General features: G+C 42.3%; 1 protein-coding gene across 1 annotated transcript; it reads left to right on the plus strand.

The window, feature by feature from the left end:
- The first annotated feature begins 8923 nt into the window (after positions 1-8923).
- Positions 8924-15319, plus strand: tbr1b (T-box brain transcription factor 1b). Its single transcript, XM_047601892.1, has 6 exons — positions 8924-11441; positions 11700-11854; positions 12088-12209; positions 12549-12707; positions 13049-13110; positions 13709-15319. Exons 1-6 carry the CDS (start codon positions 10750-10752, stop codon positions 14550-14552), a joined length of 2034 nt encoding a protein of 677 aa, XP_047457848.1. The 5' UTR covers positions 8924-10749; the 3' UTR covers positions 14553-15319.
- The last annotated feature ends 304 nt before the right edge of the window (positions 15320-15623 follow it).

Here is a 15623-nt window from a genome sequence, read left to right on the forward strand (position 1 = left end):
TCTGAACAGCCCCTCTCCATTGTGTTTGTTTCAGTGCTGGTCTGAGAGCCCTGATTTCTGGAGCAGAGACTTGGCAGTCACAGCAAGTGATGACAGCGGCAGTGGTGAGATCGCACCCGGAACCCCAGAGGAGGCTCACATTTCAGGCGGATGAGAGGTCCGTTCAATACACAGAGCACAAAAGCACTGATCAGTGGAGTTTTAATGACGCTATTGTTCTGAAATCCGCGCCGCCGAGCCACAACAGCAAAAACTTTTTTAAAAAATATCCGTCCTCCATTCCTATTTTTTCCTATTTTCATTTTTTTTTTTTTTTTATTATTAGTGAAGGGTTGGAGTGTTGGACATTTGTAAACTTCTGAACTTTTTGGGGACATTTGGCTGCCAACTTGACAAAAAAAAAACTGTACAACTGAAAGTCTGGCTCTCAAGATGTCATCCTCCTGTTATTTTATTGTCGCTGTTAAATCAGTGTAGGTTGTTTTTCTCCTTGACACATGGGGGTGGGACTGAGCATGGGGATGTTTGCGGAATGGTAACTTGCAATTCAAGGGTTAAGGCAGCATGAAAGAATCCATTCTCGGTTTAATGACCTAGCCTTGCTGGGCGAGGACGACAGGGAACATGCTCTTGACTTGTACTGAATTTGCCAATTAACACCTCCGGTAACAGGCTGCCTCTGAACATCACCAGTGTAGAGAAAGGAGGAGCAACTCCCATGCTTTGTTTTTCAGCCTCTGATCTCGTAATGATAAGGTCCGCGATTTCAACATATACAGAAAATTATTTTGTCTTTATGCACGCTTTATTTTCTTTCATAGTAGAAAATCCTTTGTGAATTGCTGCTACAGCTCTTAGATAAAACCCCGCTCTCGCTGTCAGACTGAAAACGAAGTTGGAAACATTTTATTTCTCCGCATGCCTGCCTGAATCCTTATGTAGTTATTGGGCATTCTATTTTTCGCACACAACCATATGGCCGCGTGCGGCTTCAATTAGACACATGGCTGGTATCTAAGATACACCGTGCTCGATTAGGTTTGTCCCTTCTTATTGTTATACATGGGAAATGCAACAGCGCTGTCCTCGATAGATACATCAGGAAAAGATCTTTCCCTTCAAATAAGGCCCCCGTTTTTGTCACCCCTCTGGTTTCACACATGCTTATCAGACTCCCAAACAACACCTAGTACAGGTGTGAATATCAAAATCCCCAGTGAAAATCACAGTGGGTACTCTCATGTTGTCTTCGGAGTCCTCTTACATACAGCAGTGGCTTTGCATCGGGGCTGAGATGCTGCTGGCTAACAGCAACTGCAGAAACACCTTTGGCTAAGTGTAAGGTGGACCTCCTTACACCAAATGTGCCTAATGACTGGAACACCAACACCCGGATCTAATTGAAAAAGGTGCCTAAGTGTACAGTAGCTGGTTTTTGCCCGGTACAGTCACACCATAACACGGTAGTTTCGCAATTCATTAGCAGGTACTTTCACAATATACAATAATTGAAAGATGGCTGCATAATTGATAGCGGTTCACACCATAGGGAAAGTGCAGCGATCAATCTAATGATAGTGATAAAGTGTAGTGGGTTGGTATGAAGATGATACCACTCGAGGTGTGGGCTGTGTTCATTTGCGATGACAAAGGCCTCGTCCTGACGCTTTGTCAACATAACAGATACAAACACTGTGAACACGTTAGTCTTATTCACGTTGGAAGGAGTGAAGAGACTCACCTCCCAGAGGTTAGTGGATCACAGCTCTCGTTCTCGTGGCGGCTACCTTTCGCGTAGCAGAGCCGTGGAAGAATATGAACCTGGTTGGAGATGCTACATACAAATCAATTCATTTATTCAGTGTTAAGAAACCATCTGGCTTGATTAGAGCTGAAAGTCATCCTGGCAGGCCAGTTTCCTGACTGACACCTCATAGAATTAGTGGGAGGACGGCTTAATTTACTGTCTCCGCTCAGCCCAGACTACGCGGCTTATCATCTCGCCGCGCTCTAAACTCGGATATGAACTGAAAAAGTCTTCCGCGAGCCCCCCGGCTTCCTCGAGTCTTTGTTACAGCATTGAACAGATTCAGCATATCTGGTTGTTTATTAGTCTTAGATAGTGAGATATAACACTTTTTGTGTTCTCTTTGTGGAAGCTGTGAAAATGGCACGCCATATGTAATACACTTGCTTGCTGTTGGTCTTGCCAATTCCCCCAAGATTGGTAATTCCTGTGCCAATGCTCACACTCTCTCTTTGTCCTTGTGATTTGATTGAGCTGGTTGGATTGGTTTCTTTCTGATGCCGTGTCTGGTGTTTAGCTGTCGATTTGATGTCATTCGCCATCCAGTTAAAATAACCGTTTGAACCAGAACATACGTGTTCAGCTGTACCTCCTAGCTACTGATGAAACGGGTAACAAATAAATAATGCTAGTAATGAAAAAAAAAAAGAAATCCCCGAATTGCACTTGGTAAACAGGCGACCAACGTGTAATCCTGTCATGTTTTTTTTTTTTTTTTTTCCTTCCTCTTCTAATTCTGCACAAAACAAATTGGCTGCATATTTTGTTCACACCTCGTGTAACTTGGGGATAGCGAGCGCAATTCTCCCCCGTCCTACCTGTGACAACAACCTGCAAAGTGCTCCCAGTGCCCTAATCTGCAAGGCAGGGACCTGCTGCTGCTGCATGTAGACGTTGTTTTCCTTTTCCGTAGATGCTTGTCCCTGTGGTTTTTACATTTGCACACCCACCAGAATCACACAAGGTAAAAGAGAATATGTGAGTGTCTCGCAAGCCACCAAATTTATTTATTTTTTTTTTTTTTCCTCCAAAACATGCTCGCGTTCGGCAGAAAGCAATAAAGGCATACTGATGGTGTTTGATTTAGAAATGGCAGTCAGACCGTGATTTTAGCATCAACAGATGGCCGGTAGATTGGTTTAAATGAGTAACACCACTGCCTGCTTTAGAGTTGGCGCAAGTAGTAGAGTAGTGTACTACTGTCTTATCATATCTCCTTGTGTGAATGATGATGTCACCGTGATAGATGCTACTCAAGTGGGATCAGACCTACTCAGTGATGCCTGTAGAGACCGGCTCTGGGAGATCCCTGTCTGGCTGCATTATTCAACAATGCTCCTTTACCTCTCCCAGGGAAAAAGGGACTGCTGAATATTTGAAGGACAGATTCGATTTTTTATTTACGTGTGCGGATGTAGACGGGAGATGGGGGGGGGAGAAAATAGAGATGGTGCCAGTCGGTGCAGCCTGGATGGTCACCAAGGCAACTTGCCGAGATTTTCAAACTGATCTACGGGACTTCTTGGCTGCATCACTGGGGGACGTTTTGGAAAAGTGTGCTACTTCGAGCGCCTTTTGACTGCGACTATGAGTTGACAGCTCATTGATCATTTTAGTTTGTGCGTACCAGTTAGTTTGGAATTTAATAGTCGCTGATTAGTCTGCTTTGTGGCTGTAGCTGGTCTCACCGCACCTTGCAAAGCAGTTTCTCGAGACTATGCTAAAATTTAAGAAAAAAAAAGAAAAAGAAGAAAAGGTTCCGGGTGTCCTCTGGAATCCTGGGCTGTTTTGTTAAATTGAATGAATCAATATTTCAGTTGCAGCATAAGAAAGGAAATCTGCTCATTGATAACATACCAGACATTGTGCCAGACAGTGATAGTCTATTTTCAAAACGACAGCGTAAATAATAAAAAAAAAAAAAAAAAAAAAAAAAAAAACATGGCTGCAGAACCACTGCACAGATCCTGACGAGCCAAGCTGAGTATTGATCCATCTGGCTCTGAAGACACTGTCATGTCACCTTTGCATTTAAGTGTTATCTTGTCAGCTTCAAATGATCTAGCTGTCAGATCTGGAGAAGGCTGGCCTACGTGATGCCGCTTTTGTCTCTAATGTCCAGCTGTTGCTTCAACAGACCGTGGCAGCGAGAGGCGGAATCGGCGTTCGCCGCGTTTGGTTAGATTTGCCTGATCTGCCGACACAAGGCCGTCCAGAGATATGTGTGCCTTCAGGATGTTGTGTGCTGGGCGCACCTGTGTCACCAAATATGGGAACATGCGTGACAGTTGACTCTTTTTTTTATTCTTCTTCCCCCCGTTGGATTGTCAGCCTTTCCCTCAGATAATTAAACAGACATCTTACGAGGAATGTTATCGGAAGCTCGGTAGCAGCACAAACCAAGTGCAAATTGCTTTAAAATTGATTCCTTTTTTTTTTTTTTTTTTAACTCCAGAAGATGGGACTGATAGTTAAAGGGTGGGAATTCAGGCTCGTGGTGAAAGGGCACAAACTCTTTCCACCAAGGTGTGGTAACAGGGTGAAAATTTGAAAGCAAATTCGCTCCTCACTAATGTGGCCTACATCACCCTAATGACAACACGCCCCACACCCCCCACCCCCTTTCTGTATTGCACTCACAGCATTAATTTTCGTGTTTTCACTCACATTTATTTATTTCTTTTCTTTTATATTCTTTCTTATCTCGTGCTAGTGTCTGATGTGTAATTCAGCCCCGGTGCAGCTGCTTTCGTTTCTCGGTCATTTAAAGGGTGGCTCAGCTCCTAAAGGCTCTCAGAGATGTTGCAGGCCAGTGAGCATGTTGGGCTGCCACAAAGACGGCAGTGAGACGTCGGCCAGTAGTTCGCACTTGTTGGAGCACACTGGTGAGGCCGCGAAGATGGATCCTTTCTTGATTATACGGTACTGTCTGTATTTCTCATTTTTCTAATCCGTGTGAAACGATGGCGCCGTGTTCTTTTCTCTGCTCAATGCCTGCAGCGTGCACGATCCTGTAATGCCTTCAGTATGGATTAAACATTCTTATTGACAAACCGAAAAAATGAAAAAAATAAAAATCTAAATGCCTATATGCATTTCTATGCGAGCCTTACCACTGGCGAAGTTTGTCAAGAAAATAAAAAAATAAACTGGTTTCCACGTGTTTGTTTGTGACAGACTAGATGTGAGTGGTGGCGACATAAATCATGTCAGATTTATTTTTCCTCTCAACTTGGAACAGAGTTCTCTTCCCAGTAGAATTCAGAACTGATCATTAACCTTTCCTTTAGTTCCTTCCCTTGCCTGGTCACATTTCCTCTCTATTTGGTTCCTGGCCCCATATGCCACTTTCCTATTTCCTGCCTGCAGACAGCAGGGAGTAGCTCTATTATCACCTTCCTAGAGCTGTCTTTGAATGTGAGAGGCAATTCCATTTCACTCAGTCACGGGGAGGACGAGGGGGAGGGAAAAAAAAAAAAAAAAAAAAAAGCACACCAGAGCACACAGAAATTGGTTTAGGTTTGCTTCTTATAGTCGAATGTAAGACTATTTTGTTTTTTCTGCTTTTTTTTTCTGCTGCAAACGTGCAGATTTTCGGGGTGCAGCTTCAAATAAGAGCAGAGGTTAAGTGCCGCGCATCATGTCTGGCTGTCGCGTGAACGCTTTATCTCCAGCTCCATTTAGAAGGCATCTTTTGAAATATTAACAATCCTAAAGCAGGTATAATACACCGCTGTGAGGCTGCGTCTAAACATATCAAAGACGTCTCCGATGCATTCACTCTGGTGTGTGCGTCCTCTGCATTTTGCAGCGTTTTACTCGAAGCCTGCGTTATTTTTGGGCATCCCTAAGTCTCATTCCAGCTTTTTTATCAGCGTCTAGTTCTTTGGAATGGCCGGGCTCTTGACAATATTGCTCCTGGATAAATTAAACATGAGTTACGTAGAGTGATAATCTGTGGGCCTCTCTTTTCACACTGCATTCCCAATGAGCTGCGTGTTGGCCTGGTGTTGTTGCCTGTGATTTTAATGAAGATTATTCTTGTAACACGACAGGCGCCTGTTTGCTCCTATTCTCCCCCAAATATTTTCTCTTCAAACTGAGAATTTTGTTTTCTTTCAACCGATCTGTGCAGCACTTGCAGCTTATTTTCCAAAGTATTTCTGTTGCGGGTCAATCATGGACATAATTAAAATATTTAGGTACCAAATCAGATGGCTGTTGTTTTTCGGATTAAGCATTCATTGTCACGTCAGCCCAATTGTCGATTTAAGAATACACCGGCAGACACAGCTGTAACTGGGCAATTAGTGCTCATTTTCTTCCTGTCTAAGCAACGTAGTGCAGGCTCGCGTCGAGTAAAAAAAAAGAAAAAGAAAAAAAAAGGCAAAGCTTAAGTTTTTATGCTGAAGCCCTTTGTTTTCTATTGTCCAGGTTTAGGCCGATAGTGCTCCGCGAAAACCGCCAAGGACTCGCAAAGGAGCAAGTGCACACATCGTGGCATGGCCGCTCTTAAAATGGAACTGGTGTTTTATAAATTATTTCAAAGTTACAAACATCAGCCTCACAATCACAGCGATTCAATGATATTCATTTGGCATAAGTCAGTTTCATTTCTGTGCGCTTTCCCTTAGAAGTGCCTTAAAGAGTGGAGTTAGCCTGAATTTTTTATGCCATGGGCTTACTGGGGACAGTGGCCATGTTCTTCACTCGCAGACGTCTGACGGTGCATGGCAGCAGAAATAACAAAATGGTCACAAACCCCAGCTGCACTCCCTGGGTCACACTGGCTCTTTAAATTTTTAAGAGACCAGCAACAAACCAAACAGTTGATAACAGGTCAGAAGCAGGTGATAAAGGAAGTTTCGGTAGGGCCATTTAGCCCTTCCGCTAACTTTGTGCTTTCTGACATTATACCCTGGCAATTTGGCAAGGCAAATAATACACATCAGTGGAGGCAGTTAGAGGCATAAATCCGCGGGATCGTGGTGCCCAGACGAGTACAATATTTCACAAGTGTTACTTTCTTACAGAAACGGCATTAGACAAAATTCACACATCTATAATTATGCATGATTTCACATACCATCTTTCCTGTTACTCTACGTTTTGCATAGGGGAAGCTCTGGTTCGCGGTTAATCCTCCCGTAAAATCATACTATTATTACAGTGGGAGTTTGTTCGCTGACCTCCTGTTTTTACTATATTAAGGAAGTAAGTTAGAAATGTGAGATAGAATGTAACATGAGTTTTGTATAATTTACCGACTATGTAAAGTCAGTTCAGTTCTTCAGTTATTTGCAGTGTTATTAAAATAACTAACAGTAATGCAGTGCTTATCAAATGGTGCCACTTTATTAAAAATATACAGATTGCTAAAATCTTATATGCTGTTTTTATATGTTTGTAGTTGTTAAAGCTCAACTACATGATAAAAAAAAAAAAATGTAAATTTGTCTTTTTAAAAGAAGGTAGTATTTGGATACATTAAATTGCAAGAATTAAATTAACTAGGGGCTAATACCGGCCGGACTCGATAAAAAACAAATATTGTTTTAGGTGTACAAAAAAAAAAAAAAAAAGCGTAGAGCAGTTCTGGTATGGTATTAGCACGGCAGCCGTGTCACTTGTATTTCCACTGAACATCGCGATCACCTGTCCTGAGGTTAATTTGCTGTGAGCTTTGTGGTAAAGAACCACGTTGGAGTCTGGTCTGACTGGGCGACCCTTAAAGGACATCAATAATGAGCAGGTGTAGGAGTGCACTTCTGCGTAGACGCGTGTCTTGGTGTGTCCAGGGAGGACGGCTAATAAGGGTTTAAAAGCCACAACTGTCCACTCCGCCCCTTAGCAGGCCTCCAGCTGTCTTTTCTGTCAGAAAGCACCCTGATTCCCTCTGACAGAGCAGATCACTGATGGCAAGAAACCACAGGGGGCAAGAGTTAGGTTAGCATAGCGCAAAGCGCTGCCACACTTGATCGGATTAGCCGTGCTAGTTAATTAAAGACTTAAGGTAAATACGGGTTTTGTTGTTTAGGGAAAATCAAAGACCAAGAAGGAGGAATGAAATCCTTCACTTTGATTTATTGATGGAAATCGCAACGTGACGTCTAGCAAACAACATATAAATAACTTAAGGGCCATCTTAAATGCATTCCCATGAAATTTTTAGAGCTGCTGTAATATAAGCCACTACCTGTCATGAATCCCAAATAACCTTGGCTCCATCCTCTTAGTACAGCCCAGTGTGCCTCATTCCTTATTACTGGCCTGACAAGGAAATGTTTACCCATCCGACAAGAGACAAGCCATTTCATAGTCAGAAAAAGCAATTTCACCTGACTGGAGTAGCACACTATGTCCCCATATCCTTGCTGGCTATAATTTTGTTGTCATTTTGTGTGCTGTGATCATATCATTGAAGTGACAGTGCTGGGCATTAGGTAAAGTCCCAAAGCTGGTGCTCACTTTCAGGCTTTTTCTCTCCTTGTCATTCACATTGATTGGATTAGACCCAGGTGGCAAGCAGATTTCTTTGGCACAACAATGAAAAATGGTGATGTAGTGCTTGCAAAAAAAAAAAAAAAAAGAAAAAAAAACCCACACTGTTTTGTGCTCCGATGAGCATCGTTAAGCAGACCCGGTTCTGTGACAAACATGCTTTTTGTGATCGTAATTTCATCGTTTTTCACGCGATTTTCAGGGGTGCTTCTGTTGGATGGCTTTAGTTTGGATAAAACCCCGCGCTTAAAATGGACGTGGCTTTTCTTAGCGTTTGTATTATTTTGAAAAGAAGAAGTCATAAATAGTGTTCACAGTGAGGCAGTGTGTTATTCAAAGCTGGTCACTGGAGAGTTTGTACAAGGCAGGAAGCAGGGATACTAAGCTGCACTACGTTACATTTGCCCCGAGGGACAATGCTGGCCACGGGCATAACAAATCAGCCCCCTCCCCTCCCTCTCTTTGGTTATGTCCACTAGTTACCTGAGCCAATGAGGAGAGGGCTTAGCCTGATAGACGGGCAACATGGCACCTGGGGAAACACAGTGAGATGCTGCACGGGTGATTCAACAATTGGTTTGTTCAGGGGGGTGAGGATGGGTGGGTAGGGCGGAGGGGGGGATAGAAGCAAGCCCACTTTGCTTATTAAAGATCAGTGATGGAAATGAACCATAATCCTGTAATGAGTAGAGCAGAGAGTGGCCTCTTTTCCTTGGGCACAGGCAAGCCTGTGCTTGCGTGTTTCACAGGAATAGATTGCTGGACCCAATAGCCCTTCTGTAATGACCCCTCTTGTTATCTTCAGAGATTCATGGCTGTTCATTAGAGACGGTTGTGCCCGCCAGTGCAACCTTATTTGGTTCAGATTTTTACTGTGCTCACTTGCTGGTTAATCACACTGCAGTACGACTACACCAAAAGTTAATAAGTGGAGTTGAAACGATCAAACTGAGGACGCGGTCGGTGACATTTTAACAAATAATATCATACCAAACCGCGTTTCCAATATTTGGTCCTCCCCTCCCCACCGATTGCAATTATTACAAACACATATTAAAAATGAAAATAATTTAATTGGCCTGGTAAAGTTAACTTAAGGGAAATGACACCAGTGTTGACACGAGGCCTTTTGGGTGAGGCTTCATAAAGAGGGCATCATGCTACACGTTCATGTCAGTGCACCTGGTGAACCTGAAAGTTGGGAATCCACTGAGAAGTCCAGAGGCCTCACAGTCCAAGATTGGATGGAAGAAATGTATATCAAGCCACTCCTCTCCAACAGCAGTCCATGTGTTAACTTGGTAATAACCTTGTTAGTAGTTAAACCCGAAGGCGTCTATACTGGCTGCAGCTGTTCCCTCTGCACTGAGTCACTGTAACTTCTCATTCCCCCTTCTCAATCAACACCCAAAAACATTCATTATGGGGTAGTCAGGTAGCCAGCCTTGTGGTTCTCAAGATGCTCTTTTCTATTTTAGACCCTGTTTACCGAATTGTAGCTACTAATATTGATCTGGTTGTCTCTGACACCTGCAGCCTCCCGACATCAAATTTAGTCTGTGTTTTAACAAATTTAGTTTTCACCTTACCAGTCAGAATTAATAAGCTCCACTAGCAAATTGCGTTTCCGAAAAAAAAAAAAAAAAAAAAAAAAAAAAAAAAAATAGAAAATGAAAAGAAAATAGCATTGTAAGCATTTTAAACTCGCCTGGAGCCACATTTAAGATCTCCCAGTGAGCTGCGTTCGCCACAGTAGCTGCTGCTGCCAGTGCACCGGTTCATAACTTTAGGGCATCAAATATTTACCAGCGCTGGGACTCATAAACACATCTTCAGCGGGGACGCCGTGATTTCACGCTATATCACAAACATTTTAAGGCATCAGATGCACTGCCTGTCATGGACTGTCATTTTTGGCGTGTTAATAATATATCTCGGTCTCTTCGGCAGACATACTTTGGCACTCATGGCGCATGAATAGGTAAATAACGCGGATAAAGGTAAATAACGCAGCTGACTGATAGAAAGCTTTTTTTTTTGTCTTTTGTCATTATTGTTATTTTTTTATACCCTTTGTGCGTTTTCCTGTTTATATACATCAGGAGAAACAGTCGGAGTCCACGTGTTTTAATCAAATATAGGCCCATGTCACACTACAAACAAATCACTTTGCTCACAGCGCTCTTCAGATTGTCCTAATTAAGAGCTGTCTAATTAAATTACAGCCTTGAGTTAACCAATGGCATTACTTGTTTCATTAGCAAAGCAGGGAGAGTGATCGGAAGAAAATCCTTCCTGATTGCAGGATGGTGTCAATTGGCTAATTTGCTGCCTTCGGTTACTCAAGTCATCGCAAAGGCGTTTTCATATTCCTAGATTGGGAAAGGCGTGTGCAAAAGCTTGTGATATAGGTTGAGCTAATAGTAGCTTCTTACGGAGCTATGCAGGTCGAGAATTGCATCTCGCCGGCGAGTGATCTCTCCAAGAAATTTATGAATGTGGGCAGTGGCTTTTCGAGCTCCAATGGATCAGAGCTTTCATTGCAGGACCATCCTATTATATCTGCAAGTGACAACCTGGAGAGAAGTTCACCTCTGAAAAAAAACTCTAGGGAGATGACGAATCAGTCAGAGGCAGACAATTTTCCCGACTCCAAGGACGCATCAGGGGACGTCCAGAGGGGCAAACTCTCTCCTGATCTTCACGGAGTCTCTGACATCCGTCATAATTTCGATGGATCTGCAGGAGAAAGGTGCATCTTTTCTCCATCCACGCAGCCACAGTCAGTCTCAGCAGCTCCCAGTGCCATGTTCCCTTACCCGAGCCAGCATGGACCAGCGCACCCGGCTTTTTCTATTGGAAGTCCCAGCCGCTACATGGCCCATCATCCGGTCATAACTAATGGAGCTTACAACAGCCTTCTAACCAACACTTCTCCTCAAGGCTACCCGACGGCGGGCTACCCTTACGCGCAACAGTATGGACACACGTACCAAGGAGGGGCTTTTTACCAGTTCTCCTCGGCGCAAGCAGGACTCGTTCCGGGGAAAGCGCAGGTGTATCTGTGCAACAGGGCCCTGTGGCTGAAGTTTCACCGGCACCAAACGGAGATGATCATCACAAAGCAAGGACGGTAAGTACCCGCTTATGTTTATCCGTCAAACGCCCGCACAATCGGTCGATTTATTTGGCCACATCGCTGCGAAGATTTTTGGTCCAAAGTTACAACCGAGTGTACTAAAATAAAATCAATGTTTTCTCCCAACAATAATAATAAAAAATAGAATCGGGCTCAGGAAGACAGCTTGTATAAAAGCAGAGAACTTGATTTTTGAGGCTTTTGTTGAAAGGCGTTTTCTGAATTTATTTTCCTTATTTTTTCCCCCCGCAGACGAATGTTCCCATTTTTAAGCTTCAACATTTCTGGCCTTGACCCAACTGCTCACTACAATATATTTGTGGACGTAATACTCGCTGATCCAAACCACTGGCGTTTTCAAGGAGGAAAGTGGGTGCCATGTGGAAAAGCAGACACAAATGTGATAGGTACGGTTCATTTTTTTTTGTTTTGTTTGTGTGTTTTTAATTTTTACAGCTTAAATAATGTGAGCTTCGATACGTGTTTGGCTGTGGTAAAAAATCAGACTGGCATTTTTTGTCGCAAACGAATAAATTTAAAAAGAAATAAGTAATTGAAAAAATAAATAAGTCATACTTGTTTCATTTTTCCTTTTCTTTTTTTGCATTTATTTGATTGCATTGTATTTGTTTTATTGTAGGAAATAGAGTTTACATGCACCCGGACTCACCGAACACCGGAGCGCACTGGATGCGTCAAGAAATATCATTTGGAAAGCTAAAGCTTACAAACAACAAAGGCGCCTCCAACAACACGGGGCAGGTAATACAATATGATTTACAGTACATCAATGATAGACATATTCTCTTTTTTTAAAAAAAAATAAAAATAAAAAATAATAATATTTGTGTACTACTAAGTGGAGACTGGAGAATATTTTTATTGACTGTCCTTATCTTTCTTTGCAATGTGTAATTATCTATTTTTTTTTATTATTATTTTTACCTGGACTGATTTACTGTTTTTGTGTCATCATCTTAAGCGCAACAGCAATAGCAGTGCAATATAGTATAGAAATAATAATATTGAGCTAACTTTAGTTTCCGAATTTAATCATCTTTCCAAACTTTCGGACGTGCGTATCTTTAATTGAAACTCCAGATGGTGGTCCTCCAGTCTCTCCACAAGTACCAGCCCAGGCTCCATGTGGTCGAAGTAAACGAGGATGGGACAGAGGACACCAGCCAACCAGGAAGAGTCCAGACTTTCACCTTCACAGAGACGCAATTCATCGCTGTCACAGCTTACCAGAACACCGACGTACGTCCACTTTGTACAGTATTTGACACTTGAAAACACCCAGACGAGTCATTTATCCATTTTAAGAATTTCAGCATCAGGGAAACAAAAGACTAAATATTATACTTCTTCAAATATTGCTTATCTCACTCATCTCAAAGCTTAAATTAAGTATTTTTTTTAAACGGAAAACACATTTTAGCGAGACATTAACTCGGATTTATCCTTTTCTTTTGACATTCCCCCCCCCCCCACAACAAAATAGACACATAAATCCAAGTGTTAATCAAAGTGACACTGCGTTGCGCACAACCCCAAACATTCACTTTATTTATCTTTGTTTACGCATCATTTTCCCACAGATTACTCAACTGAAAATCGACCACAATCCGTTTGCTAAAGGATTCCGGGACAACTATGACACGTAAGTTTGTTATTTTATTTTTCAGCAGTAATTGTTGTGCGTTTTGTTGCAGTCCACTGTCGTTTTGACCCGTTCGAATACCAATCAACTAATAGTTTTTATTTATATATATATTTTATTCTTAAACGCTTTAAAATCCTGCAGAATATTTAAACAACTGAATTGTAATCAAATGGAGATATAGAAAGTGCACAAGACACAAATTTAAATTTGGCAGAACTGCATTTAGTTGTAGATTAAATATTTGACAAGATATAAACATCCAATGAAATAAAGAAGTATATTTTTGTATTCTGAGTCTTTATTATTCATTTGAATTAAAACTATGTTAAACACACTTTGATGAATGATTAAAATATCAAACTGTGAAACTGAGACACAAAACAGCAGGACAGCAACTCTTCGTATATATTTTTTTTTTCTTTGTAAATGTGATACGCATTTTTCTTTATGTTTTCAGATGTGAGGTTTTCTACTAAGCTGGTGAACGCGATATACCCTGCTGACCTAAATTTCTTTGGTTTTTAGAGGACCAACGACTATAGCGCACAGTTTAGTTTCTGAATTGTCTCTCTGTTTTTCCCTCCCATCTTTTCAGTGTCTACACAGGCTGCGACATTGACCGCTTAACTCCATCACCGGGTGACTCTCCGCGTTCACAGATCGTGCCGGGTGCGAGATATGCCATGCCTAGCTCTTTCCTGCAGGACCAATTTGTCAGCACTTATGCCAAAACTCGCTTTCACCCTGGCGTGGGGACTGGTCCTGGCACGGAGCGCAGCGTCCCACTCGGCAACAGCTTGCTATCCCCGCAGCAAACCGAGGAGCCCACTGTTGCCACCCCCCCGCAGCGATGGTTTGTCACCCCTGCCAACAACCGACTGGACTTTGCTGCCTCGGCATACGACGCCGCTGATTTTGCCGGTAACGCGGCCACCTTGCTGTCCTACGCAGCGGCCGGAGTGAAGGCTCTTCCCCTGCCGACTGCAGGCTGCTCCAACCGGCCTCTTGGCTATTACGCAGACCCGTCTGGCTGGGGAGGACGCACGCCGCCGCAGTACTGTGGTGTAAATAGTAAATCCAGCTCGGTCTTTTCCTGCTGGCCCGCTAACTCCATCGGTGCCAGAGCAGGCACCAACTACCTGTCCGAGGAGGGAGACTCCATCACGACGGAGAGGTCGCCCATCGGCACCTCTGAGGAGACCAAACCCAAAGACATGACGTCCGAGTCGAGCTGGATAGAGACGCCCTCCTCAATTAAGTCCATCGATTCGAGCGATTCTGGTATCTTTGAGCAGGCCAAACGGAGGAGAATCTCACCTTCTGCCACGCCGGTTTCAGAGACAGTATCCCCGTTAAAATCTGAGCTGCTGACACCGAGGGAGTGTGAGAAAAACTGCACAAAGGACATTGGTTACTACAGTTTCTACCCTCACAGTTAAAACAAAGGCAAAATCTATCTATCTATCTATCTATCTATCTATCTATCTATCTATCTATCTATCTATCTATCTATCTATCTATCTATCTATCTATCTATCTATCTATCTATCTATCTACAGGTTGATCAATAAAAATAAAATAATAAAAAAAAAAAAAACACGAAAAGGACTGTAACATCCACAGTTAATGGCCAAAGTGTATAAATAAGTCTCCAGCCATAAATCGGGCGCCTTGTTTCCACACTGTTAAGTCAGAATCACTGTAATTATGAACATAATGTACATAATACTGGACATTTGGTGATGGTGACTGGATGTACACAAAAAATAGATGAAATCTGACCCATGAGTTGTACTTAAAAAAAAAAAGAATAAAATAAAAAATAAAATAAAACAATCCCTCTTCTGTTTAGTAGCCTAAACTCTCTTAGTAAGAAAAGATATTGAGAATTCGTACATGAAATGTTCTTGTGTAGCATATACTGGCACAATAATCCCTGTCAGTGGAATAATAAAAAAAGAAGTATGTATTTTGTACTTTATCAAAGCTGTAGGCTACCAAAAGTTTTAATGACCATCACCGCTACGTTCATGTGGTTAAAGAAGTTCTAAATGTCGGTAATGTAGACTTAGGGTCTTTTATTTGTTTCTATTTATCCATTTCAGCCGTTTATTTTTCCATAGCCTGTACGCTATGCTGTTGTGAAAATCTCTGTATCTGCTGTAATGTGATTGAAACATAATAAATGGTGTTCACCATCAGGATATAAATGTTTTATGTAATCTTATTTCTGTACTTTGATTTTTTTTAGATTTATATTTGAATATGACTTAAAATTGGCGAAATGGGACCTTAATCATTCCCGATTTTCCTATTTTCCACGAAGGTATCACGTGGAGCCATCTTTTCAGATATTCAAAGCAGGACACTGTGCAGATGCTCATCGATGGGAGGGTTCCAAACAAATATTTAAATCGCGCAAGGACCGACGATCAACGAGAAATCAGTCCCAAGCAGTCCACGCGTAGGTAACCATGTCTCTTGACGCCCCACACTGGAAGCTCGTCAAA

Source organism: Mugil cephalus, chromosome 12 (assembly GCF_022458985.1).
Source record: "Mugil cephalus isolate CIBA_MC_2020 chromosome 12, CIBA_Mcephalus_1.1, whole genome shotgun sequence".
In the NCBI taxonomy this organism is placed as follows: Eukaryota; Metazoa; Chordata; class Actinopteri; order Mugiliformes; family Mugilidae; genus Mugil; species Mugil cephalus.